Source organism: Pteropus medius, unplaced genomic scaffold (genome assembly GCF_902729225.1).
Source record: "Pteropus medius unplaced genomic scaffold, Ma_sr-lr_union100, whole genome shotgun sequence".
Taxonomy (NCBI): Eukaryota; Metazoa; Chordata; class Mammalia; order Chiroptera; family Pteropodidae; genus Pteropus; species Pteropus medius.
Window position 1 is genome coordinate 2,708,351 of NW_024350924.1, and position 27,432 is coordinate 2,735,782.

The 27,432-nt window shown below is 54.0% G+C and overlaps 1 protein-coding gene across 2 annotated transcripts; it reads left to right on the forward strand.

The window, feature by feature from the left end:
* Positions 1–216: 216 nt before the first annotated feature.
* On the forward strand, positions 217–12,449 carry AMPD2 (adenosine monophosphate deaminase 2). Of its 2 annotated transcripts, XM_039841122.1 has the most exons (19): positions 217–353; positions 517–657; positions 5,619–5,749; positions 5,963–6,093; positions 6,821–6,889; positions 6,989–7,100; positions 7,340–7,526; positions 7,769–7,910; positions 7,999–8,088; positions 8,336–8,465; positions 8,626–8,820; positions 8,906–9,037; positions 9,243–9,406; positions 9,690–9,816; positions 9,914–10,077; positions 10,382–10,502; positions 10,788–10,961; positions 11,143–11,253; positions 11,388–12,449. In XM_039841122.1, the coding sequence occupies exons 2-19, from the start codon at positions 648–650 to the stop codon at positions 11,595–11,597; spliced, it is 2,400 nt and encodes a 799-aa protein (XP_039697056.1). In that variant the 5' UTR covers positions 217–353; positions 517–647; the 3' UTR covers positions 11,598–12,449. The 2 variants fall into 2 exon arrangements, with proteins under 2 accessions (XP_039697056.1, XP_039697057.1); XM_039841123.1 differs by lacking the exons at positions 217–353; positions 517–657 and adding an exon at positions 675–1,653.
* Positions 12,450–27,432: the final 14,983 nt, after the last annotated feature.

Consider the following 27,432-nt stretch of genomic DNA (forward strand, 5'->3'; position numbering starts at 1 on the left):
ACCGCACAAAGGTGCTGAACATTTAATCCTCATAACAACGCCTTTGAGTGAGGTAGCGCGACTACCCCATCCCATTTACTGATGAGGAAGCTGACGCAGAGAACTTGCACTAGACTCCGCAGGGCCAACAGCGGTGTGGCTGCTGCCCACGTGGCGCCGGGAAGAGGAAAAAATGGCGGGGGCGGGGCCGGCCGGGCAGGGGCGTGGCCTCGTGGGGGCGGGGCCTGAACCCGCGGAATCCCAGGGCGGCGCTGGCCAGGTTTCGGAGGGGTCGCACCTGTTGCGTGACTACCCCACAGCCCAACTACGAGAAGCCGACCCCGAACACCCAGAGAGTGTGGAAAGAAGCGCAGGCGAGTTCCGGGTCCCGCTGTCTCGGGAGCACGTGGCCTGCCCGCCTCGAGTGCGGGGCTGGGGGTCTTCCCGGCCGGTGCTGCCGCCAAGGTCTGTGGGGGTCCACCTCCCACCAGCTGGCAGTTTTGAAAGCCTTCCTTACTTCTCCCATCTCGGTGCCAGGGCAGGGGCTCTTGGAGCGATTTGGCCGGGGTCTGGGCCCCAGCCCTCGTCCCCTCCCTCGCGACCAGAACTTCCCTGCTGTGCACATCCTGGCGGGCAGCCTCACCGGTCCCCTTCAGGGCTCGGGCAGCATGGCCTCAGGTGAGTGTGTGTGTGCCTGTGTTGCGGGGAGGGTCTCTGGGACAGAGGAGTGCAGGTTCTCTGGGTGACAAGAGGGTGGTGTTGGTGGGGGGAGAGTGTCTCGGCACAACCAGCAGACCTAGGGAATGAGGCCAGCTTCTCTTGGGGAGGGCCTGGGAAAGCAGAGCCTGAGTGTGGAAAGACAGAAGGAAGAGTCAGAAGACGCTGGAGTCTCTTTCTCAGACCTCAGAGAAGCCCCAGCCTCCTGGCCTCCCTGCCATCCTATTAAGTAGCTTCTTCTGGACAGTGGAATTTTCCCAAGACAGGCTCCTCCCGTCCGGGCTGGGATTCTCCGTTTTACTCTATCCTACCAGAGCTGGGCTAGCCCTGGGGCCGGGGTGCAGATAGAGAAGAAAAAAGGGGATTCTGTCCCAGAGGGGCTGGGTGTTCACTGACTGCGTCTGCCATGAGCAGAATGTGTTTTGAGCCTGGGGGAGCTTGCTGTGGATTCCTGTTTATTTATTTTTTTCCCTCCCAGGCTGGCTGGACCAGCTAGCCTGGACTTTGAGTCTTTGACCCAGAGCCCTGGCAAGGGACGAGGGCTCCAAGTCTACAGAGAGGGTTAGCGGAGCGCTGGATGTTGGCCCTTCCGTATCTTGTTCTCACCTCCATCCCCCAGGCCCACGTCACTCCAGGGATGAGGGAGGGAGAGGAGGGGAGGGACAAGGGGCGGGGATGGAGGCCCCCTCTGGAGGTTGCCTAGACAACATCAGAAATCGTGGCCAGGGCCTCTTCCGCCGGCGGGGCCTCTGCTTCCTGCATCAGTCACTCCCGCTGGGGGCGGGGCGGAGGAAGGGGTTGGATGTGGCAAAGACAGGCCCAGCTGGTGCGGCTCAGACTCCCCCGCCATCTCCGCGGCCAGAGCCATGGCATCTTATGCATCCGGCCCGGGCAAACCCAAGGCCAAATATCCCTTTAAGAAGCGTGCCAGCCAGCAGCCCTCTTCTGCAGTACCAGGTGAGTGTGTGCATCCTGGCCCAGGCACTGGCTCTGCTCCCCCATTTTTCGCTCTGGTCACTGGTCCCCTGGGGGCGGGAGGAGCTTCTGCACCCTCTCTGCTGTTGTGCCCCTCGTCCTTGGTCCCAGGGACAGCTGGTTTGAGAGGTGGCGTGGGGAGAGAGTTGGGGTGGAGGGTGACAGGTTTCTATGTCGGGCATGCTGTCCTCTGTAACTGGGAGTGGGCGTGGGTGTGGGTGCTGCAAAAGCTGTGTTTGCACACGTGTCAGTGTGTGGATGTGCTAGGACTGTTTGCAAGTGGAGTGTGTGTGTGAATGGAGTGGGGGATGTGTGGGACTGACTGGTTTGCGGACTGGCCATACTGCTGGTGGCTGTGCCTTTGCCAGGCAAGCTCAGGCTGTTCTCCTGTGGCTAATTCCTCTTTCTAGGACCCTAGATATCCGACCCCCTCACTGGGGATCTGATGTTAGGGCACACTCGTTGCTGACGGGCATCCCAGGGCTGGGGGGTCAACCATATTGATTGTTTGCTCTGTGCTCATTCCTAGTCTGTCTTGTGAGCTTCCTCAGGAGTATGAGATGTCCTTGGGCCATGCTATGCGGTGCTCAGGCTGGGTCTGCTGCTTACCCCTGCACCTTTTGGTTTGGCTCCCACTGTGGTAGGCATCTCTGCACCATTTAGAGCTGGCATCCTGGTGCAATTGTGCCCAGTTCCTTAAAGGCTGGACTGCCTGGGTCTGTGCTTGCTGAGGGATTTCCACCTGTCATCTGCTGTCCCCAGGCCTTGTGGCTAAAGAAAGACCACCCCCACTTTGGTGACCAGGTCAAGCCAGTCTCTCCCCCAGCAGCTGTCTCTACCTATAGCCTGATCATTTACCTCCTGTGTTTTCTTACGCCTTTGAAGATGCTGTCCTGGTCTGTACTGTCCTCAGGGTCTGTGTTCTCTGTGCCCGGGTCTGTGCCATCCAGAGGGTGTGCTCCCTGGAGCTGGATCTATATATCTTTGGGTTGGTCATATGGTGGGAGCATCATACTTGTGGGTCGAAGCCTTGGGCACCTCTCTGCCTACTGAGGCAGTCCTGGCAGTGAGTGAGGGGAATCCTGGTTAAGAAAGTGGATGGCATGGCCAGAATCTTGGCATTGGTGGGAGTGGCTGGCTTTTGGTCGACTCCCCTGCCACTTCCCCGTGTGATTGTGTGTGTGTGTGTGTGTGTGTGTGTGTGTATGTGGGTATGTGTGTGGTGCTGCACAGGCCCTGAGAGGGGACCAGCAGGCAGCTGGGTCTTCTAGGCCTGGCCCCAGGGAGTGTGGCGATTACTGCCTGTCACCCCCAGTGAACCCCAACAGCCCTGTGCAGTGGCCTGGCAGGCTGGGAAGATGGCTTTGGCTGCTGGAACTTGTCCCGGTCACCCCAGCATTTCTGGGAGGCCGTGGGGCACCCTGCTAGGAGGGGCGGTTGAGATTAGGGCCTTTGAATCAGCTCTTGCTGGACCCCTTACAGATCACCCCATAGGCAGCCTCCTCTGGAGGGGGTCAGAAGTGGCGAGGAGGTGTAAGGTCAAAATTCTTGGGCAAGCAAGGACCTTAGGCTCCATCTCATACCCTGGGGGGCAGAGCAGGTGCTCTCTCTCCCTCTTCCTGCTCTACTCTCTTCTAGGTAAGAGATAGTGTCGCGCCCCGACCCCATCTCCACCCCTGCCAAACTGTTCTCTTCGCTGCCCTTTACTGCTCAGTTGTCTTGGTCTGTGCTGGGCCCAAGAACCTCCCACCCTCCCCATGGGTAGGACTGCATGTGAGACATGTTTGGAGGGTCCCAGGAATTCATAATCATAGATTATGGTGTTTTACAGAATACTCAGAGAGCTGTATCTCTGTGAGCCTTATGGCAGCTGTGGCTAAACAGGATAGGACCTGCTTATCACTCCATTATAGACAGGACTTGAAGCCTTTGAGAGGTAGAGACTTGCTAGTAAGTGGGAACAGAGTCAGACTCAAGTCCTCCAAATTCTAGTCACCCTTCTCCTAAACCTCTCCTTCTGGGCAGTTTGTCCCTGATGATAGGCTTGAAACAGGGCTTGGAGTCTAGGACGCCATGAACTTGCCCTTGGGCTTCAGAGAGTCTCAGTAACTAGTCCCTACCTGTACTGAGGCACTTCCCCAGCTTCTAGCCAGCTCCTCTCCCAGGCGGAGGCCCTGTCTCCCGAGGGACCCCATAGGCAGGGCCCCAGAGGACAATGGGAAGCAAAACAAGGCCACTGGACAGAGGAGGGTGCCGTGGGGCTGCTGGGTATGGAAATGAGGGCTGCTTGACCCCTTTCTTTGCCCCACCCCCATCCTTTGGCCCGCCAGGTCCTACCTACTCACTGTACCCCAGGGCAGTACATTTTAAGGAGGCTTGGCCCCTCCCTGCCAGCCTAGCCTGCTCCTTCCCCTTGGGGACCCTCCTTTGGGCTGGGCCCTGGCACTGTGGAGATTAAGGCCCTGGTCAGGCTGGGGTTCCTTTTATCTCGAACTCTGATGCTCCTTCCCTTGATTTCTGGGCTCCCCTGAGCTCCTTCAGCCCCCTGCTTGCCGTCATCTCAGGGTCTCCCCTGCATGCAGCTGCACTTGGTACAGCCCGTGCCGGCCCCTGAGCTGTCCTGGGGGACTGGCTGCAGCTCCACTCAGCAAACAGGCGGGCAAGGGGCACAGGGCTGTTGGCTGGCGCTCCCTGAACTTTGCAGGTACGACGCAGGCAGGCACGAGGACAGGTGGGTGGTAGGTCCTGGATCTGGGGCAGGCACCTACTCTTCCCTTTGTCCAGCCTTAGGACTAGACTCTGGGGCCTCGGAAAGTGGGCCTAGAGACTTTTAAGGTGCTCTACCTGGGTGGAGCCTCCACTGTGTCCCTCAGTCACAGTGGAGAGGGGAAAAGAGGGAGCTGGACTGGAGGAGCCCCCTAGAGCTGGATGGGAGAGCCCGTTTGGGTGTGGGGAGCTTCCTGCTGGGGAGGGTGGGGCTGGTGGGCCCACAGAGGGTCCTTCAGGGTGGTCTGGGAGCTCAGGCAGCCCCTGCAGACTTGTAGCTTCAAGGCCTCTCGTCCAGCCTCATAGTGTTGCAGCCCAGGAGTTCTGCCCTCCCTGAGGGGAGCCCCTGCTCTCCGACTCCCTTCCCCAGGCCCTCCCTGGGGCCTCCGGCCCAGATCCTGGGGCCTCTGAGTGGCGCACACTGTTCATGGCAGCTCCCTTTGGAGGGGCAGCCAGCAGTGGGAGGGGCAGGCTGGGGCCAGGCCACATCTTGGCAGCCCTGGGGTCCTGGGCGAGAGGGCAGGCCTCCGGGGAGGTGGTAGAGTTCCTGCTGCCAACCAGGTCCTCCACGTCCTCTCCCCTTCCCTCGAGGGCTGGTCCCCAGATCAGAGCTGAGTGGCCGCTGTGGCTCCCCCTGCTCTGTAGGTCTAAGGCATCGGGCTAGGGCCCTGGCCTGAGAGGATCTGCTGGCCCAGAGGCAGGTCCGATCCTGGACTGACCGCCCTGGAAGCTGCGGGCTGGGGATCGCTGGCGTGGCCACCAGGTCCTTACTGAGTGCTTGGAGCACACGTGCGTGTGTGCATGCGTGTGTGTGTGTGTACACACACGTGTGCCTGCCTGTAGGAGGTTCTCACATGGAGGTTCTGATGGCCTGAGGGAGCGGCTCCTAGTGCAGTATTCCGATTCTGATTCCTGGAGTGGATGAATCCACTTGTTCTAGGGGCAGACTCAGGACCCCCACCCCCGGGCCTGGGATGTCTGAGGGGTCCCAGTGCCAGACGAGGGCATGGTCCTTTGGGAGGCACACACGGGCTCACTCCTCCGTCTCTGAGAAGGGACTGCCTCCCTTCCAAGTCCTGGCCTCTCTTTGGGGCTGGCCTGGGGTGCGCAGGGGCCCAGGACTTCCAGTGCACCCAGGTCCTGCACTCCACCCCTTGACCCTGGCATCACTGTCTCCACAGAGGCGCGGGGTGGGCTGGGGGCCCCTCCGCTGCAGTCTGCCCGGTCCCTGCCAGGCCCCGCCCCCTGCCTCAAGCACTTCCCGCTCGACCTGCGCACGTCTATGGATGGCAAATGCAAGGAGATCGCCGAGGTATCGCCTGGCACCTCACCCTGTGTCCCTCCGCACTGTCCCCGTGCTCCGTCTCTGCTCCCCGTCCCCTGACGTCACGCTTGGCTGTGCCCTGATCCCTAGCCTCTCCCAGGTCCCCCCAGCTCCTGCTGCCATCACGTCCTCCTCAGACTCTGCAAGGGAGGGCCTGGGGGCTGAGGGCCAGGCCAGCTGACCCTTCCTTCCCTCCACCAGGAGTTGTTCAGCCGCTCCCTGGCTGAGAGCGAGCTCCGCAGTGCCCCGTACGAGTTCCCCGAAGAGAGCCCCATTGAGCAGCTGGAGGAGAGGAGGCAGCGCCTGGAGCGGCAGATCAGCCAGGATGTCAAGTGAGCCCCTGGCCCCAGAGCCTGGCAGGCAGGCAGCCAGCTGTGGGGTGGGGGGCACAGCCAGGCATCCTTGGGTGTGGGAGTCTAGCTAGGTAGCCTCTGGGTAGGGGAGCACAGTCAGGCAGCTGCAGTTTGCTGGGGACAGCCAGGCAGCCTCGGGGCAGGAGGTATATAGCCATATAGCCTGGGGTGGGAAGGCACACCTAGCAGCCACAGGGTGGGAGTGGGGCGTACAGCCAGGCAGCTGCGCAGTGGTATAAAGGCAGCCAGGGCATCGGGGGGACACAGCCAGGCAGCTGTGGGGTGGGGTGGGACACAGACTAGGGGGTTGTGGTGGGGGAGGGGCATAGGGTAGTCTGCCCAGCATCCCTCTGTCTCCACTGGACACTTAGAGCCCCATCTCTGTCCTTTTCCCATCCCATCCCTCCTTTGGGGCCCCCTGGAGAGACAGCACAGAGCAGTGGTTGGAAGCGCAGGCTGTGGAGCAGGCTGCTGGGTTTTGGTGCCGTCTTCCGCCCGCCAGTGTGGCCTGGAACATGCTGCTTAACTTCTGGGTGTGCTTTCTCCTCTCCACCGTGGGGCAAGAACAGCACCCGCAGTGCGGAGTTCCACAGTCCCGTGCGGACCACGTGTGACAACACATGCACAGCACCGAGTATGGGGCAGGGACCTGGGAGCAAGGGCTGTCCCTCGTTATCTGCTTGACCTCTGGTCCCTTCACCTCTAGGCTGGAGCCGGACATCCTGCTTCGGGCCAAGCAAGATTTCCTGAAGACGGACAGTGACTCGGACCTCCAGTGAGGCGGGCAGAGGGGTGCGGGGACATGGGGGAGGTGAGGCTGGGGCCTGTCCCACTGCTGGCCCCAACCCCCTTCCTTGTACCCGCCTCTCCATAGGCTCTACAAGGAGCAGGGTGAGGGGCAGGGTGACCGGGGCCTGAGGGAGCGTGACATGGTGCTGGAGCGGGAATTTCAGCGGGTCACCATCTCTGGGGAGGAGAAGTGTGGGGTGAGTGTGGGCAGGGCCGTGGGCCCCGGTGGGCTTCCCCAACATGGGGAGCTGGGGGTGGGACTAGAGAGGGTGTTTCTCTTTCCAGAGCTGGAGGGACGGAGGATCTGTGGGAGCTAGTTGGTGTGCTGGGAATTGAGAGGTGTGAGTGTTTCTGGGGTCAAGGCCTCAGGGAAGAGGTGACAGGAAGCTCTGCCTGGGTCAGACTGAGGAGAGTGATCACGTGTCCTTGTCTCCAGGTGCCGTTCACAGACCTGCTGGATGCCGCCAAGAGTGTGGTGCGGGCCCTCTTCATCCGGGAGAAGTACATGGCCCTGTCATTGCAAGGCTTCTGCACCACGACCCGCCGCCACCTGCAGCAGCTGGCCGAGAAGCCTCTGGAGACGCGCACCTATGAGCAGGGCCCCGACACCCCTGTGTCCGCAGGTGGGTCCCCATCCCGGCCCTGGGGTCCCAGGCTCCCCGAGCTCGGGGCCCAGGACCCTCGCCCTGCCTGCGTCTTCCCACACCCAGCCTCGTTCCAGCCTCCCAGTGTGGGGTAGAGACGGGGACAGGATCTGTCCTGCTGAGGCCTTGGCTTCTCTGCCCTTCTGCTGGGCCTCTGGGCTGGGTGGTGGGTGGTGGCCCAGAAGAGCATTGGCCCTGACCCCACCCTCCCCACCCTGCAGACGCCCCGGTGCACCCTCCGGCGCTGGAGCAGCACCCATACGAGCACTGTGAGCCTAGCACCATGCCTGGGGACCTGGGCTTGGGTCTGCGCATGGTGCGGGGCGTGGTTCACGTCTATACCCGCAGGGACCCTGATGAGCAGTAAGAAGGGATGGGGTGTGCTGGGGGGAAGTCTGGGGACCCACAGGGCCCACTTGCTCTCGTCATCTAAGCTTCCCCCACCTGCCAGTTGCTCAGAGGTGGAGCTGCCGTACCCTGACCTGCAGGAGTTTGTGGCTGATGTCAATGTGCTGATGGCCCTGATTATCAACGGCCCCATGTGAGTCCCCCCACCAGTCACAGACACTCAGCTCCCCTCCCAGCTCGGACTCGCCAGCCCCGGACCTGCCCCAGACACCTGTCACCAGTGTCTCCCCACTTCAAAGTCACTGATTCCTAGACTTTCCCGCGGTCTGCTGCCCTGTTGACAGCCTCAGTCCTGTACCTTCCTGCCGCCTCCTCTGCTCCCCGGCTCCCCAGTTTCCCGCTGCAGGCCCTGAGCCCCTGCCTTTTTCTCCTCCTGCCAGAAAGTCGTTCTGCTACCGCCGGCTGCAGTACCTGAGCTCCAAGTTCCAGATGCACGTGCTGCTCAACGAGATGAAAGAGCTGGCCGCCCAGAAGAAGGTGCCACACCGAGATTTCTACAACATCCGCAAGGTGGGTCCTCACCCGAGGCCGGCCCTGCACCTCTGGCCAGCCTGCCCCAGGGGGTCTGGGCCCCCACCAGCACCCAGCTTAGAGAGGCCTCTCCCAGCCCACCGCCCAGGAGCTCGACCCTCCCAGCCTGGTGGACTCAGCAGCCCCCATTTCACCCCAGGTGGACACACACATCCATGCCTCTTCCTGCATGAACCAGAAGCACCTGCTGCGCTTCATCAAGCGGGCGATGAAGCGGCACCTGGAGGAGATTGTGCACGTGGAGCAGGGCCGTGAGCAGACGCTGCGGGAGGTCTTCGAGAGCATGAACCTCACCGCCTACGACCTGAGTGTGGACACACTCGACGTGCACGCGGTTTGTCCCAGCAGTGGGGGCCGAGGGGCTGGGTCAGGGTGCAGACCGAGGGTCGGGGTGACCTGGGTCTACCTGTCTACCCCAGGACAGGAACACCTTCCATCGCTTCGATAAATTCAACGCCAAATACAACCCTATTGGGGAGTCTGTCCTCCGAGAGATCTTCATCAAGACGGACAACAGGGTTTCTGGGAAATACTTCGCTCACATCATCAAGGTGAGGAGGCGTGGCTGCCAGGGCCCAGGTACAGGGCAGCGTGGGCCTTGGGAAGCCCTCCCCCCACCTGAGCGAGAGCCAGGGTATCGGGGGCTCCCAGAGGTGGGTGAGGAGGGCGGGTCAGAGGCATGAGGAGGTCTGACTGAGCACACGTGGTGGTGGGTGGGAAGCTCGAGCTTGACGGTGGCCGCCTGCGTGTGCCTAGGAGGTGATGTCGGATCTGGAGGAGAGCAAATACCAGAACGCGGAGCTGCGGCTCTCCATCTATGGGCGCTCGAGGGACGAGTGGGACAAGCTGGCACGCTGGGCCGTGATGCACCGCGTACACTCCCCAAACGTGCGCTGGCTCGTGCAGGTGCCCCGCCTCTTGTGAGTGTCTCCGGGAGCGGGAGGGACATAGCGGGCAGAGTTCTAGGGGGCAAGGCCAGCCTCCTGCCCTCCTGGGAGGCTGACTGCCCCCATCCCAGCGAGTCCTCTGAGTAAAAGGAGGGCCCTCCCTGATTCCGCCCATGGTTCGTCCAGCTCGGCCCACCCAGTATGGTTCGAAAGTGCTTCTGTGATCTTGGGCCAGGGTCCGACCCTTCCTAGCCTGCCGGTGCCCTCACACCGGCCCTGACCTGCGTGCATCCATGTGCCTACGTCTCTCCCGCAGTGATGTGTACCGTACCAAGGGCCAGCTGGCCAACTTTCAGGAGATGCTGGAGAACATCTTCCTGCCACTGTTCGAGGCCACCGTGCACCCCGCCAGCCACCCGGAGCTGCACCTCTTCTTGGAGCACGTGAGGGGGTGGCACAGGGCTGGGCCTGGGGAAGGGGAGGAGAGCCTGCCTCAGGCCTGGCGGTAGCTCAGGACATAACCCCAGGGTCCTATTCCAGGTGGATGGCTTTGACAGCGTGGATGATGAGTCCAAGCCTGAGAACCATGTCTTCAACCTGGAGAGCCCCCTCCCCGAGGCTTGGGTGGAGGAGGACAACCCGCCCTATGCCTACTACCTGTACTACACCTATGCCAACATGGCTATGCTGAATCACCTGCGCAGGTGCGGGCTCTGCACCTCTGCTCGCCCTGCTGTTTCTTATCCTCTCACGCAACAGGCCTGGCCCTGGCCCTGGCCCTGCTCTGGTCTGGGCCTATGGAGACTTGACCCCGCTCTTGCCCCAGGTTGGACCTGACGGGTTTTCTCTGCCCTCGGGTCTCCATGGCTCACACCATGGCTCACACCTTGCCTCGCAGCCAAGAATCTAGCCCTGCCCCCTGTCCCAGGCGCCCACCGTCTCAGGGTGGGGGCTTGGGAGCCTGGTGAGCCTGGGCTTGGGAGCTGACGCTGTCTTCATGTCCCGCAGGCAAAGGGGCTTCCACACATTTGTGCTGCGGCCACACTGCGGGGAGGCTGGGCCCATCCACCACCTGGTGTCGGCCTTCATGCTGGCTGAGAACATCTCACATGGGCTGCTTTTGCGCAAGGTCAGGGCTGCACCCCCAGTCTCTTTCCCAATCGTTTACTTTCCTCCCGACCCTTCGGGCCCCTTCAGCAGCTGATCCTCCTCTTCACACAGCCCCAAGTCCGTACTGCTCCACGCCCCAGCGTCCACGCTGGGGCCCCAACGTGGATGCTGGCTGTAACTGACCCTCCACAGATCGGGCCCAGCCGGGACTCCCCGACCACGACTGTGTCCTGTACCCCCAGAACCTGGTGTGTTTCCCAGCCCGGACGCCGCCCGACCTGCCCCCTCCCTGTCGCCTGCCTAGGCCCCTGTCCTGCAGTACCTGTATTACCTGGCCCAGATCGGCATCGCCATGTCGCCGCTCAGCAACAACAGCCTCTTCCTTAGCTACCACCGGAACCCGCTCCCCGAGTACCTGTCTCGCGGCCTCATGGTCTCGCTGTCCACTGATGACCCCCTGCAGTTCCACTTCACCAAGGTCAGAACCTGTCAGGCGGCAGACGGCAAGGTGTCCTGGGACGAGGACACCCAGGCACCCGGTCTCAGGGCTGGCGCTGCCCCCTGCTGGTAGAGTGCTGCATGCTGTGTGGCAAGTCTCTTGGGGAGGGACCAGGTGGCGGGGCTTGGAGCACCTGTCTGAGGGAACCTGGCCTGTGCAGGAGCCGCTGATGGAGGAGTACAGCATCGCCACCCAGGTGTGGAAGCTCAGTTCCTGCGACATGTGTGAGCTGGCACGCAACAGTGTGCTCATGAGCGGCTTCTCTCACAAGGTACCGTGCCCGCCGGCCTGGCCTTAGCATTGTCTCTCCCTCCTCTCTTCTGCATTGGGGGAAGTCCTGGGGGTCCTGGGGCATGGCCCTTCAGAGCCAGCAACAGCCCTGCCTATCACCTCCTCACCCTGCAGGTAAAGAGCCACTGGCTGGGACCCAACTACACCAAGGAGGGCCCTGAGGGCAATGACATCCGCCGCACCAATGTGCCAGACATCCGCGTGGGCTACCGCTACGAGACCCTGTGCCAGGAGCTGGCACTCATCACACAGGCAGTCCAGAGTGAGATGCTGGAGACCATCCCGGAGGAGCCAGGTGTCACCATGAGCCCGGGGCCTCAGTGAGCCTGGCCGCCGCACTGCCCCCCACCTCTCAGCCCCGTGACCATGTTTTGTCCTTGGTCCCCTCCCAGCCCGTTGTGGTCTCTGCATGTGTTCATTCTTCTTTGTCCTGCATGTCTCTGACTTGTATCTGTCTCTGTACCACCCCAGTGACAGCAGTGCCCAGGATTTGCTCCCCCTATTGTGGTACCCGATGGCCCACATTTGAGGGCTGCCCTGCTGGTGGCCCTGTCCTAGGATCCTCTGAAGCCTGGTGGTCCTTGGGGGCCGGGGACGGTGGTGGAGGGCTGGCCCCTCTAGCCTTTGGAGTCCTGCCTGGCAAATCTGAGTTTGGACCAGGGCTTGAGTTTAGGCCCCGTCTTGTTTACATGGCTCGGGGACAGTCAGGTGGGGCCTGTACACGTCCACTGTGGGCACAGGGCTGCAGGGTGGTTCACGGGGCTCCAGCATCTCTGCGATGGGTAGAGCTGGGCTGAGAGCTCGGTCGTAGCCCCAGCATCCTGGACTCAGGCCTCGGAGGTGCTGGACCACCGCCTCTGCCAAGTCACTACCTGGCAGACCTCTTCGTCCTTCCTCTGGTCCACGTGTTCCTCTGGTGTCAGCTTCCTGTGCCTCTGTGGGAGGGGGCAGCCGCCCTGTGCCATGTCTGGGGCCATTGCAGCTGGAGGGTCCTGGATCTGCCACCAGCCCTGGGCGTGGTATCCCCAGTATGGTCCCCAGAGTTTTGACCAGACCTGGATCCTGGCTGGTTCCCTGTGTTGTTTTCCGGACTGAGGCCTTGGCTGTGAAATGCAGTGTTTCATACAATCCCGTCTTTCCTAGTGCATGAGAAATAAAGATTATTTAAGTAATGAGGCAGGTGGGGTCTCTGTCGGGAGAGGGAGAGCCATGTGGGGGTGGCTGAGATGGCGGCCAGGAACATTTTGGTGGAAGGAAAGCAAATTCTGAGGGGAGCGCCTGGGCTTGGCTGATGCAGCTCGTGTATGCGGAAACTGACGAAGGACGCTGTGGGTGGGGGGAGAGCCCGCCAGGCCCTCATCCCGCAACCCCCTCTGATGGGGTTTCTACTCCTCCTACCCCCTCTCCACTTCCAGCCGCTTACACAGCAGCCTTACAAGCAGGGTGGCAATGTGGCAATATGCACTTCCAAGCAGGCCCAGGCCAGTGGTTCTTAAACCCGGGGGTTATCAGGATCTCCTGTGAACTCGTTTAAAAAGGCCATTTCCGGGTCCTACTCCTCGGATTCTGATTCAGTAGGTAGAAGGTGTGGCCCAGAAATCTAACAATTTGGCTTCTGTCCCATGTTTAATACACAACTTCTGGAGCAGCTCCAAGGCGGAAAGTGGAATGTGCCCTGTGCTGTGCAGGGGCCTGGGCTGGCAACAGAGAAGCGTGTGGCTGCTGCTGCTGAGTAGGGAGAGTCACAGGCTGGCCGCTTCCGATGCGGGTAGCCCTAGCACAGCGGCAGCCTGCGTAATTGAGGGCCTGGGGAGGGAGCAGGAGGCTGGCTTCCTCCTCCCCTCCCGTCAGCTTGCTCGGCCCCAGCCAGCTGCCTCTGCACTAGCTCGCTCCCTCCCCTGAGCAGGAGCTCTCCTGATGTCCCTGCCACCTGAAGGCCGCTAGCCAGGCTCACTCCTGGCCGATACCCGTACCCAGGGCCCTTCAGTCTCCAGAAGGCCTCTCTCGTTCTAGCCATTTACATACCATAGAACTAAACATGAGAGCTGGATGACGAGCTAGAGAGTATACAACGCTGGCTGATTTCTGGGTGGAGGAGCAGGCTCAGGAGGTACAAGTGGCCTGTGGCAGGACCTGGACTGGACGCCAGGGGAGCTCAGCAGCCAGGGCTGCCCCAGCCCACACTGGGCCTCGTGTACCCGAAGAACATTGCTTTTCCAGGGTGAACTTATTTTCAAGGAGGTGTATTCACTTACTAATAATAAAATGTGCTGTATCTTCTCTAAAGGTTCCCCAAAGGTGAACACGGCCTGTCTCGTGTGCCCGCACTCAGACAGCAAACCCTCTGCATTTACTCCTGGGCTCTGCCATGCACAGGACCCTACATCCCATCTTCTTGTCCCTGTCCATTCTCGGTGTGTGCTGAGACCCAGCTGTAAGAATGCTACCAGTTTCAAGAATTAGCAGCCTCCCTTCTGTCTTTTCAGAGAACTTGCTTCTGGATTTTTCGTTTCTCAGAAATTTCTCTTTTCTACATTTATCGAGAGAAAATCATTTTAAAACAGTAAGATCTTAATACTTTTTCCTGAAATCAATTTTCATGACAGAAATTTAGAAAACATGGAAAAATTGGGAACAAGGAGAAAAAAAAGCCCACTTATTCACCAATGTCAGCAAGTATTTGCTAATCATCTACTGCATGCCTGAGATATATATTTATATATTTAAAATATATATATATTTATGTATTTCGATTCTTTTTTAAAAAGGCATTTTTGAGTTGAGATCATATATGTGTAATTTTGTGATCTTAAAATATTTTAACAAGTTTTTGCACATTGCATTAAAATACTGTTTATAAATATAAATTTTAATTACTGGTCACTGTCCCATGGTGAACCTCACCATAATTTACCATGAGAGCTCTTCTGGGTTAGGAATGACTATGGCCTAATGTCGTGACCGACAGAGTTTTGGCTCCACGACTCCAGCACCAGCTGTGTGACCTTGGGCAGGTTACTGCCCGTCTCTGTGCCTCCAGGTCCTCACCCATTTCATAAAGATAATGACGGCCATGCCTCATGGGTTGATTTTAGATTCATTCAGTCAATTCAGTCTCCGGATATAAAACACTAATGAAGGGCTCGATAGCTATTAGCTATTATTATCTTTGAATATAATAAGGCTTTGCAGACTGTTCTCCTACCCTAGATACCTGTGAGCGAAATGACCAGGTCCAAGATAGAATTTTATTTTATTGCTTCCTGATAGAAATTTATGTAAATGGAGATTAAAGTCCTTTCCTTATCCTCCACCTTCCACCTCCTTCTTCCATCTTTTTTTTTTTTTTTTTGGAATCGCATTTGCCTCTGACCTGCCTGAGGGGTTGTGTGGTGTCCTTGTGAGGGAGCCAGGGCCTCAGCATTTTTGCGGAGGGAAGTGACCTGGACAGCAGAGGAAATTTGAAAAACAACTTTAAAAGGCCCCGGAGAGCAATAAAGCAAGCAGACAGATCTACCTGGTTCAGTCCGCCCTGTGGGGTTCGCCCTGAGTGACGGCTACTTCGGGGGACTGTCCCTTGTCAGTCACAAAACATTGGGGACTTAGTGGTACCCAGGGCTTTGCCAATCGCGTCGCACTCTGCCCTGCCCTGATTCACTTCTCTGGCGCCCCCCCTCCTGGGGGAGTTGAGGGGAGCACGGGAACAGTGCGTCCCCGCCCCCGCCGCCTCCTGAGAAGAAGTGGTGGTAGGGGCTGGCTAGGATGACCAGGATACCGAGTTCCAAACCTTATACCCGAACATTCGCCGCATCAGAGTATTACCTCATTTATAAAATTATTTATATGAAACTCCAATAAAGGTTTAACCATTAAAGCACATTGAATTCAACGTTTGGCAAATCGTTTTGTTTTCAAAATGAGAATGAAGTTGCCCTAATTAGGATGCCCTGGACTGTCTGGGATGGGTGTTCCTACAGCTGTTCCCGCAGCAGGGCCCCCGGCACGTCTACAAATGGGGAGGGTCCGAGCGCCCTGGACTCCAGGATAAACCCCTTCTGTCCAGGGGACTGGGCGGACTTTCAAAGGCCTGGGAAATGAAGGCCTGTAAGAAAAACTTTGGGGCTGCAAAATATGAAAACGACAACGTCAAATTAAGTGTTTAAATTCTTCCGAAAGCAGCATGTCAACTTTAATATTTGTTAAGTTTGGTATCCACAGAAATGTCATTATATTTGAAAACAATTTGTAAATTGGATTTTTGGCAAGAGTTCCAGACTATGCAGGATGATTGAAGAGAAATCACAGCCAATAGTAAAGTAAATGAGTTACTCATCATCAAGTGATTTCAAAAGCAAATTTATTAAAGCCCTTTTATATTGAAAGCCAAGGAGAGTTATATTTAATGAGGGAATGTGGCTGCGTTTTAACTTTCGTTACAAGGAGGGGCGGGGACGAGGTGGGGGGTACTCCTCCAAGAAGCAGATGCACATCTGTAAAGGACTGCACATGGCCCTGTCCTGCAGTCCTGCTCTGGGCCGGGGACCAGCTCAGCCTCTGGCCTAGCCTGGACCTTTCCACCCGCTTGCCTCCCTAACCAGGCTGGACAGATTCCCAGCACCTACTCCTGCCACAGGAGTCTTCTCTAGACCTGTGCAACGACCGTGTGTGGCTGGAGTTTCTAGCTCCTTTTTGCAGATCAGAAGCTGATCCAGATTCGAAACCTGAGTCTTCTACTTATCGGCTGGGCAAGTTGTCCCTCTTCCCTGACTTCCCAATTTTGGGGGTGCTATGCAAAGGGGAGAGAGTACCAACCCATTCCCAGTCTTGCATGTAGCGCCAGGATTCAAACTCAAACCTATTGGACTCCAGAGTCCAAGGTGAAGTACAGGTGTACATGTGCTCTAGAGGACTGACAAACCAGAATCTTGAAAGACTTGGAGCACGTGAATTCCACATCATCGGAGACACGGCGACCTCTAACCAGGTGAGGTGAGAGGCCTTCAGGTCTTCGGGAAAGGAAGAGGTATTTGAACAATACCAACAACAGTCAGCCCGTGTCATCGCTTCTTTGAGTAGCCTTGTCTTGGCCAGCAGCCTGCATTTCCTTTTCCTGCTGGGAGGGCAGCATCACCCTGTGTGCAGCGTTACCCGCCCAGCGAGGAGTAAGCCCGAGCAACTTCTTATCCCCCTCTTCCTCATCAGACTGTCCCCTACCCCTGCCCACCTTTGGGCTTCTGCCACTTCTCCCAGACCGTCCCCACTGGTCCCCCCTTCCAAGGCTAGTTCTCTGCATTGGTGTCCTTGTTATTTCTGAGACATCGGGGCCCATCAACTGCCGCTCCTTTTTGGAGAAAATTTCTTGCCTCTTGGTGCGGGTGACCCCGCCCTCACTGGGCCTACTGCTTCCGTGCTGTCTCCATCTCTCCTCCCACCTCCCACCCTCTTCTCTGCAGCAGGCTGATTCCTGCTGGTGCTGTGTCCTCACATCCCAGAGTCAGGAGAGATGTGCTGCGGGAGAGGCCTGTGCTGGGGCCGAGGTGGGGAGAAGGGTGGAGAAGGGAGGGGAGGCTCCTTTGCGGGACTCATTGAGGGCCCAGTGGGTAAATGTATTAACAGAGGTCAAGCTGGAGACGGAGATGGTGTTCAAGAGGCTGCTGGGGAAGGAAGGCGGCTCTGCAGGCCAGATCCTTGATCTGTTACGGTAAATAAAGATGACCAATCCATAGGAACCAACTCCCTCTGCCCAGGTCAGAGGAGGTGTGCAGCAGACCTGGGAAGCTACTTACCATCTTAGATCAGGAATTCAAGACTCCAAACACAGGATTTTTTCCAAAGTCTCCCAGCAGTGGCTTGGTGAGCAGTGAGATGACACCAGGGTTTTGAACAGCCTATGTTAGCCCTGGGCCGCCTTCTCTTCTGCCCTCCTGTGCCCCCAGGCACAGCCTTGGGTGGACAGAGCCTCATGCCGGGGAGCGCAGCTTGGGAGCAGAGCACAGGCTGGCTTTCGGTTCCCGATCACCCAGGGGCTTTTGTCAGTGCATGCCCTGCTCAATGTAGGTGGCAGCCTGGTCCTGGGGTTCCTGGGCACCGCAGCCTGAGGGGGTACATGCAGCTGTATTATCACTGATGCCACTGGCTCAGTGGGAGTTCCCAGCAGTATCCTACATGAATCTATAAATTCGATGTAGCTACTGTCACCCCTGTTCCATTCCAATCCTGTCTTGTAGCTGAACAGGCTCGGTGCCCACAGAGCCACCTGGGTGCCTCAGTGCTTAGCTGTCCCAAAAGTGGTCTGCCTTGGGTACTGGAGCCCTCACAAGCATCCAGGTATATAGCTCTCTCTGTCTCTCCCTCTCTGCCACATTCTGTCCCTGTGTACTAGGTACCTTGCCAGGCTGCTTGGACACCTGGGTCATGCACAAGCACGGAACTGATGTTCACCTGCATGCCACCTTTGTGTGCATTAGGAAGAGGTAGGCCCTCTGAGCAGACATGGCCCTGATAGCTCCCGGAACCAAAACAGTGTCCCTGCCTCCAGGTGGCTACAGCGTGCCAGAGTGAGTTCCTCGCTGTAGGCTGGATTTCAGCTTCCACTTGCCCCTTGACTGGTAGCCCTCTGCAGTTCCTAACTTGTCCATAGGGTTGCGGTACTGAGACCATTGTGAGAACTGCTTTGGCTTCTGCTGCAGTTCCTGGCTCTGAGCTGGGCTGCGGCACCCTCTCCAGGCATCCATGCCCATTATCTCATGCAGTAGACACTTGTGGGTCCCACCCCACCAACTCACTAGAGTTGGGCCGGCTCACGTATGAATCCCCCCAGCGAGAGCTATGGCTTAGGCTAAGCCAGGAAGCCCCTAGAAAAAGAGCTGCCCAGGGGCTTGTTGATGTGAACACTCTTTCCCCTGGGGAAGGCTGGAAACACGTACATTCTGGCCCTTTGGCTGTGCTGTCCTAGACCCCCGCTCCACCCCATTCTCTAGTTACCACATGAGGTTAGGCCACATCTTTCACATGCCCGATCCTGATTGGTTTCCTGATTGGCTGCTCTGGCTCTTTGGAACATCTCAGTGTTAAGGCGATCTCTGCAGGAGTTCACTTTGTCTCTTCCAACTGGATTGTCCTATGATGCTCAGGGCTTTGAGGAAGGTCTAATTGTCTCCCCCCACTGCTGCACACACACACACACATTTTACACACACACACACACATACACACACACACACACATGCACACACACGTACACACACACACACACACCCACACCCACACCCACACACACATGCACACACACATACACACACATACACACACACATACACACACACACACACACACACACACACACACACACCCCGCGTGTGTCGATACACACCTCAGTCTCGGTCAGGGAGGGGAGATGAGGCCCCAGGCTAAGAGCCTTTGCAGAGACTCGTATGGGCTGTGGAGGTCGGGTGGGGAGGAAGCTCTGGGGTCTGGGGTACCTGGACAAGACCCCAAAGAGGAGGTTCTGCAAGGATGCAGAAAACCTGCCTGAGGGAGAAGAGGGAGGAAGGCACCCTGAGGCTGGGTTGGGGGTGTCTCCCCTTTACCTTCTGGTGTGGAGTCAGTGTCCCGAAGGTTACTAGAGGACAGCACTGTCCTTGACCCACACAGGCCAGTGCCTCCCTAGGATGGGTCCTGGAGAGGTCTCCCTGCCTCTCTTGGAGGCAGGGGCTGAGTCCGCTGGCATGGGAGGCTCCTCACATGATGCTTAGTTTAGTATTTTGCTTCCTGTGGGTGCTCGGCAAGTAGCACTGGCAGGGAGTTTGGGGCCCTGAATTTAGCCATCAAAGATAATGATGACAATGGCCAACATTTATTAAGAGCTTACCATATGCCAGGCTCTGTTTTAGAAACTTCAGATGTATGATCTCGTTTAATCCTCAAATTAGCCCTATGAAGTAGGTGCTGTTATTATTGTCATTTACAGAGAAGGAAACAGAGGCACAGAAAGGTTAAGAACCCTTCCTAGGGTCACACAGCTAGTAAGTAGTGGACCCAGGATGCTAACCTAGGAAGTCTGGCTCCAGAGGCAATGCTCTGTCGTGCCCCACTCCCTCTCCCTTTGGCTTCTGTGAACGAGGAAGCCAAGGGGCCCCACGTCATGTGGCTAGCTTAGGTGGGGGGGGTGGGATGGGGTGGGGAGTGGGAGGATGGAAATTGGGCTGAAGAGAAGGTGGTGGTGAGGCGCTGGTCCTTCAGATTGTACTAGAAGGCTGGCTCTGTCCTGGGCCCCACCAACTGCCCTCAGTGGATTCCCGCCTATCGGACATCTTGACTGTGGTTGCAGCCCTGAGACCTGGTTAATAACCCTTGCTTTCTAGGACAGTCCCCTGGGGCTGTCCTGTCTCTGTGACCCAGTCAAAGTTAAGATCAACTCTTCATTCCCATGTTCTGTCTCATGCTTGCCAAGCCAAAACCTCATTCTGTGGTCTCCCTGTGAATTTCTCATCTATATACCTCTTCTGGTCCCTGGGGTTGGTTTTTGATTTCCTTACTTCTCTTGGCTCCCGAGCAGAATTATTTTTCTCCTAGGGACTATTTGCTCCTCCACTGGCTATGACTGATACCGGACTAAGTGCAACTCCCTTCCAAGACTTAGAGAAAGCAGAATGCCTTTCACCCGCTCCTGCCCTGAGTCAAAGAGAGACTGCATTACCTACCCCAACACTGGGGGTTGGAAAGGATGGCTTTTTCAATAACTGACACTTGGTCAACTGAATATGCATATGGAAAAGAGGTGACTCCAACCTCACACCATACACAAATGTCCAGATGTCTTGAATATGTTCTTTTGGATGAAAATATAGAATATCTTGATGATCGAGCTGGCGCCTAATGGTCTGTCCTTTTCACGCGAACAGAAGCATATTCCTTGCAGGAGCAGTGGAGAAGTTCGGGGAGCCGCCAAGGGGTCTGCAGGAAGCCGGGGCATGGTGGGGAGGGGCGAAGCTAGGCATTCCTCAGGCAGGAGGGACCCTTTCCCACCTGGGAGCTGCACATTTGGCCGCCAGGGGGCGCTGCTGGAGTGGGCCTCCCCAAGAATGGGACGGGGACTTAGGACTTAATACCAATTACTTAAACCTGCCGCCCTCTCGGTAACCAGGCAGTCTAGTAAATGTGGCGTATGTCGGGGTTTGCCAGTCTTCTCACGGTGCTGACCCATAGCCAGAGGCTCGATCCCTCTGGGGTCCTTTCTGTCCTTTCTTGCCTGCACCCTGTCTAGAGTAGAGGGGGTGCTGCACCTTGGGCCGTGAGCTCAGGGGGGCTCAGCCAGCCCAAAGTATTACACCAACGACCTTGCCAATGCCTTCAGGGCCCAGCCAATGCCTTCAGGGCCTGGCCAGTGCCGAGAGGCAGACTGAGCCTGAGAAGGATCAAACCAGCAGCTGGGGGGGTGGGGTTGGTCTCCTTGTTAAAGGTTCGGAGATCTGGGGATCTGAGGTGTGTCCTGATCCCTCCGTGCCACAAAGCCACAGCTGTTCCTTCCCTCAGCACTTCTGCTTTCTGTTTAATTGGGCAGTTAGTTCTCAGTCAGGTTGGAGTTGCTCTGGAATCCCACATTCTCCATTGAGACCCCAGCTCTCATTGCCGGACCTCGGGGGGCGTCGTCACTGATGCTCTATCACGGGTAGAGACCGGGAAGCAGATACCAGCACCACCATCGTAGCTGCCGGGGATTCCTGCTGCTCCCCCACCCCAGGTCAGCTCTCTTGAATGTATATAAGGCCCAGCTCCAGTCTCCTGGGGCCAGGCATGTAACCTGCTTTGCACCTCTGCCAGGTCCGACTCATTGCCGCAGCCCCTAATCTGGCCCCATCCTTTCTATGCACATTTTCTTTGTATTGATTTATATTTACAGGTTTGCTAATCTTCTCATGTTGTCCAAAAGCTCAAAGGTTTAATACAAGGGGCCTTTGCAGGTCAATGATGTTTTTGGGTCCCAATGTACTGTTCTGAAGCTTTCCAGCACATTCTTTCTGGCTATGGTCTCTCTCTGGCATATCTGTTGCCTTGTTTGCACCACTTCAAGTGTTTCTAAGATCTACATTACACTGGAATATTCTGGCCTTGGGAAGTTGTTTCTCACTGATAACAAATATGAGGGACACAAAACAGTCTAATAAACATCCATTGTACTTGGCACGTGAGGGCCTGTTGCTTCCTGCCAAGTTCGCCCAGTGTCAGCTCCCCTGGTGTTTGGAAACAGAGTTGGATTGTCATTGGCTCCCCCGGTCCTGTGGTTTCACTTTGTAGGTGATGTGGTGTCCTGGGTAGAGCCTTGGGGTTGACTGGACAGAGTCAAATACACCTCTGACTTACTGGCTGTGTGTCCTTGGGCAAGTAACTTAATTTCTCTGAGCCCCTGTTTCTTCATCAATAAAATGAGGGAAGAAATACATAATTCGAAGAGATGTTTTCAGAATTCAGTGAGAAAGTCTATGTAGTCGACACATCATAGGCACTCAATAAGTATTGGCTGGGATTATTAGTAAAAGCAAATGGGCCCCTTCTTTAAAGAGGAACATAGCTCTCTCTGAAACACCTTAGTTATACTTAAATTGGCTGCTTAGAAGTCATTATTCCTCAAGGCATCTAGGAGCAAAGGCCAGGGGAAGGGGCTATTCCAGGGTGCAGGGCAGAGGGGGCTGCTACTTGGTGCTAGGGACCTGCACCCTTGGGCAAAGAGCAAGAGAAGGACTATTTCCAGCCTCTGCTGGTTTCAGGAGCTGGTTTGAGTCATCTGTCTGGGCAGGGAAAGGCAGAGGCAATATTGTTTTCAGAGGAAATAGGTAAAAGGCTCACATCCAAATGCAGAATCAAATTTCAGAGAATAACAGAGCTTCGAAGGACCTGAGATGAGAATTCAGAGGCCTAAGTATCGTGAGACCTCCTGGAGGCCCCACAGCTAGAGAGCAGCAGAGCCGGGCGTGGACACTTACTATGTGCAAGGTGCTCTTCTAAGTGCTTTTTATGTATTAGCAGATTTAATCTCCAAAATAACCCCCACTGAATGAAAGTTTTGTGAAGTCTGAACTTTGTTTTGTCCAGTGCTGAGTTTCACAAGATACATATCAGATGCCTGATAAAAATTTGGTAGATGAAGGAACCCTGTGAGGTGTGTATGTACTGCTGTAATCAGAGGAGGAAATTCACGTACAAGGAGATTAAGTAATTTACTCCAGCTCCCCCGGCTGGTAAAGGGCAGAGTCAGGATTCGAACCCAGGCCACAGTGAGAAGCTGCCTGCCAGCCTCCAAGTCCCCAGTCTTGCCTCAGCCTGTTTTCAAAGAGTGTCTGACCAGTTTCTTTTCCATCTTGCGATCTGCTTACTTTGAAGCTTTTCCTACCGTGGCCATCTGTAGGTATTTGTATAACTCAGAGGAAATACTTTTGGGGCACTTAGCTCTGCCCACTATTGATTTTCCAGTTTCACAGAGTACAACGTTCATATATTTCAGTAAAGGTCTGATATACACGTTTTCAAATTCTAGTTTTTCATGACACCGAGGGCATTGAAGGAAATCAGGTTTCCAGGGTTGAAGGCTTATGGGTTTGTACGCAGTAGAAAGTCCTTCTGGACTGTCTGAGCATGCTGTGCCTGTTTAGCGAGGATGTGAGAAACGGTGTGATGGTGTCTGAACATGCCCTTCCTTCCGGCAGCCTGTAAGGGGTCACCTGTTTGAGAAGAAATGTGGAAAGAAATAAAGAAGGTGTGGTCTGACCCCAAAGACTCAGGTTTGATAGGTGTGACAATCCACCATTACTTTCCTCAAGATTTGGGTTGGGAGCTGGAGTAAACACTAATGAGGGACAAGCCAGCCCAACTCCGAGACCCTCATCTTGCCTGGGATGCAAAAACAAGCCATAAAATTAAAGGACAAGCACTTATTAATCCCCAAAGTAAGCAAACAAAGGAGGGGATGCTTTCACATTAAACAAAATGATCTCTAGACAAACAGCGCAACAGTTCCTCATGACAGTTCTTTTGTTTTTGGTCTTCAAAGTTTCTTTAAAATGCTTAGCCAAATGCCGAATGAAGTTCTTGGATGGAGTGATTTGCCAGTCAGTTTCTGCTTCTGTTTTGGTGTTAAATCATTAACAAAAAAGTGGAAAAGGCACTGGAATAACATCAGGAACTAATTCTGACTAACGTCTAAAGGAGATGATTTGGGAGACGATGTGTCCTGTTTCGGAGCTGCTTTAACTAAAGAATATTTCAGCGAGGCCATTTTTGAGTCCGAATTGCATTGGAAGCTTAAATGCAATTAAAGAAAGCCAGTAGAATAACAAAATACGCAGATGCCTTTGGATGATAAATGTATGTCTACTGGTTTTGACCTTTTGAAAATGTTTACATACTGTGAGGTAAGAAATAGCTATAATAGTTTTTAACCTTACTTTCCTCTAGGTTTCTCTTGTGTCCAAAGAAAAAAGACAAGATTTACTCAAATTAAAGATAGTAATTAGTGTAAATGGTTAATTGTACTGGATACAGTAATTTCAGAGATATACAAGTATATATGGAATAAGATGTGATTATTCATTTAGAAAAGTTATTAAAGTTTCTTCGAATGGTAAATTAATATGATATATGTCATTTTATTGACTATACTGATGAGTTAATGATATTGTAAAAGTTTTAAAAGCTTTTAAATGATAGTTAAAAGCTTTAAAGCATTATCTATTTTATGTTTATATATCTATGTATGCCTAAATACATACAAATAAAGGACTATTAATAAATCCTACTACATACATCTGTTACCAAAATAATGTACCAAAGAAGTAAACTTAGAATTTGGGTCTTTCATGTAAAATGACTATGTTATTTTATACCCAGGTTGTTAGAGGCTTTTTTCCTTTACCAAATGATTCTCATAACTTCCAGTGCTTTTCCCACACTCTTTAAATAATGAGTGTGGGAAAAGCACTGGAAGTTATGAGAAATTACTTTGGATAGCCCTGGCCTAACTTTATCTGTTCATATTAAAAAATGTTGTCATGGACCTAAATTCACCCTTAAAATATATACCACTCCAGAAGTTCAATTAGTTCCAAAGACTACAATAACTGCCCTCCCCAGGGCTTGCCAGCTGGTAAGAAGTCAAAAAATAAGCACAGCACATAAACTAACAGAAGTGCTTTAGAGGTAGCATGCAAACGTGGAATGCTTTAGAAATGAAGAGTTTTCTAGTTGTGACAGTACATAAATTGGACAACAAGTTAAAAAAAAAAACAACGCTTTTAGCTGATTTGCTGTTACCTAAGGAAATGGCTCTAATAAATGTAGAACATCATTCAAAACAGCAAGACCTGGAAGCTTGGGGTAATGACCCCTTTAGCTGACCACTTTGCTACATGAGCAGCATTAACCAAGACAATTGCTCCTGTAATCACACGGAGCCCTGGAGGAATTCAAAGAGGCTATTTTTAGGTGTCGAGAAAACCCCTGATTTGGAAAAGTGGAAAGTGGAAAAATTCAGAAGTGGGAAAGGTTGCATAAGGATAATTTTTGGTGCTCTCAGAATGGCTGACTCATACCACCACATAATTTGAAATGGAGGTTAGCGAAAAACACTTCATGTTATTACTCATAATAGCAAAGATACACTGGCAACGATGCTAAACCAACATTAGTGGGCTAACGTTAGGGTGTTGCCAAAGATGTTTTTAAAACGTGTCCTACTGCCAATGATGCCATCCTGGTAGAATGTTCAGGTGGGATATGCACAAGGACCAAAGTCTTCAAGGCCTTTTAGTTCTTTATACAAATGCCTCTTGCAATGGATTAGAAATAAGTTCTGGTTATTTCCTGTTTTCTTCTCAGAGTAGATTTAAGCTTTTCCTCACCAGAGAGCTACGGCAAAAAAAAAAAAAAAAAAAATTGCTTGATTCTGTTTTCCAACCTGGGGACTTTCCACTTATCTCTCTAATAACGGCAGACACTCATTTTACTGGTACTGTTATTAAGGAACTCTGTAAAGTTTCCCTTTTACCCAAAAATGTTTTTGTTCTCATCATCCACAGTCCTTAGGAAAAATAGAACTAATGAAATTTTAAATACTGAAATGAATGACCTCCGGATACCAGGCCTTAATCAGATATATGACTTGCAAACCTTTCTTCCATGCTCTGGGTTATCTTTTGAGTCAGAGGCCGGATTTACACTGAATAAACATCATGAGATTCTGTGTTCTTTCCAGATGACAAAATTTGGCTGTGACTTTCCTAAAAGGCAAGGCAAAGAGTGAAGTGCAACGTATTATGCAATTCTGTGCCTATAAAATAAAAATGCAAACCAGAGGCTTGGGGAGGGCCCCCCTGTTCCAGTAATGACTCCTGAGGGAACATTTCCCAAAGAATCTCATTATCGTGAACACCATCCACAGTATCCACAAGGGAAAATATAATGGCAGGTTTCAGGGGGCTATTTCTTGCAGTGTTCTTCTAAGAAAATGTTTTAGGGTCCACCAAAATGAGGCCTGCCTTCCATTCCTGAGCCAGTACTTGGATCCCAGTGTGAAGGACAGCACAAGGCTCCCTGCCACAAGGGCTCTGCCTCCTTTCTGTCTACACTGCCTGCTCCGACCCTGCCCTCTCCCTTCGGGGCACTTCTTCTATAGTCTGGATGGATGATCCACGGCTGACTCTGTCCACCGGCCTTTCAGAGTGCCTGCTACATGTCCCCAGGCCTCCTTGCGACGCCCCGGGCAACTTACTGTGGTGGAGAACCTATCACTTTCCTCAGGGCTGGCACTGCAGGCTGCAGCTCTCTGTTGGAAACACATGCATACACACCACACATGTAAAAAAAAAAAAAAAAAAAAGCAAGAGGAACTTAAAACCCCTCAGGCTCTTTCTTTGTCGAGGATCTATAATAAACAATTTGAGAAGGGACACCCTGGTCTTTGGGTACCTTTTGTAAGAACAGTAAAAAATAGCCTTAAGCTGTTACTCTCTTCTGCTTCCCACGCAGGAACACCTGTTTCTGATGATGCCAGAGGTCTCAAGTGCCATAGGGGATGTCCCCCGGGGTCTCCAGTAGCAGCAGGCAGTCGTCAAAAGGCCAAAGCTCTGTTCCTTTAAAGCCATCCTATGAGGGCCCCCAAAGGGTAGTCTAGGTCAAGATGGTGAATTTTATCACCATTTTTTAAAGTGTGGTATGAAGAATCACTTTCTGAAAGTCTGTTTTAACCCAAGGTTTTAAGCCATTCTAAAGGAATCAATGGGTTGCAGAAATAATATAAGGAATATTATTTCTTGCAGCTGAGCGTTTGATAAATATCAAGTAGCAGAGAGTTCAGACTTACATCTTCTGACAAGATCTTGGAGTGTGGATATCACGGTTTTGATCAGGAGACAGCATATGCTGTAAAGCAACTATTTAACATGCTCCACGAGAGAGTCAGTCATCTAGGGAGCTTTTAAAACCTTGGATGCCACTGCCCTCAGGGATTCTGACTTCCCTGGTTTGTGGTGAGGCCCCGTATTGTTTAAAAAGTTCTCCAGGTGATCGTAATATACGGAAAGGTTGGGAATTATTACTTTTAAGTCAGTAGAGCTGTGGGAAAGGCTGATTTTAAAAAATGTAAGTTAAGCAACCCAACCAGGAACCTGCCTGAATGAGCTAGCCAGGAATTGCCTGCATCTTTCTAACATATTTTCCATCTTCTTGTTTATAGTCTAACCCATTGCATCAACAGCTTTCTTTGTTTACACCGTAATTGGGTATAACTCTTTTGAGCTCGAGATCACTGTCACTTGATCTATGTAGCTTTGGGAGATAGGACAGATATTATAATCCTTATTTTCCAGGTGCAGGAAATTTCCTTTATTCATTGTGAAGGGATTGACCAACTAGCCACCTGCTGTGGGTGAGGGGCAGGGTAGAAACACATCACTCACGGGCCACGCCCTAAAATCCTGTGACACAGCCCGCTGTCACTACCTTGGTGTTCCCGAGACCACCGTGGCCCTTGGCCGCTCGGTTCACTAAAGGAATCAGTGTCATCCTGTGTCTGTGCTGGAGTGACTTTCTAGACCTTCCATGCATTCTGCATAACAAAATGTTAACAGAATATGCAAGTGTGCTCTGAGAAACAGGCTGTAACAATACG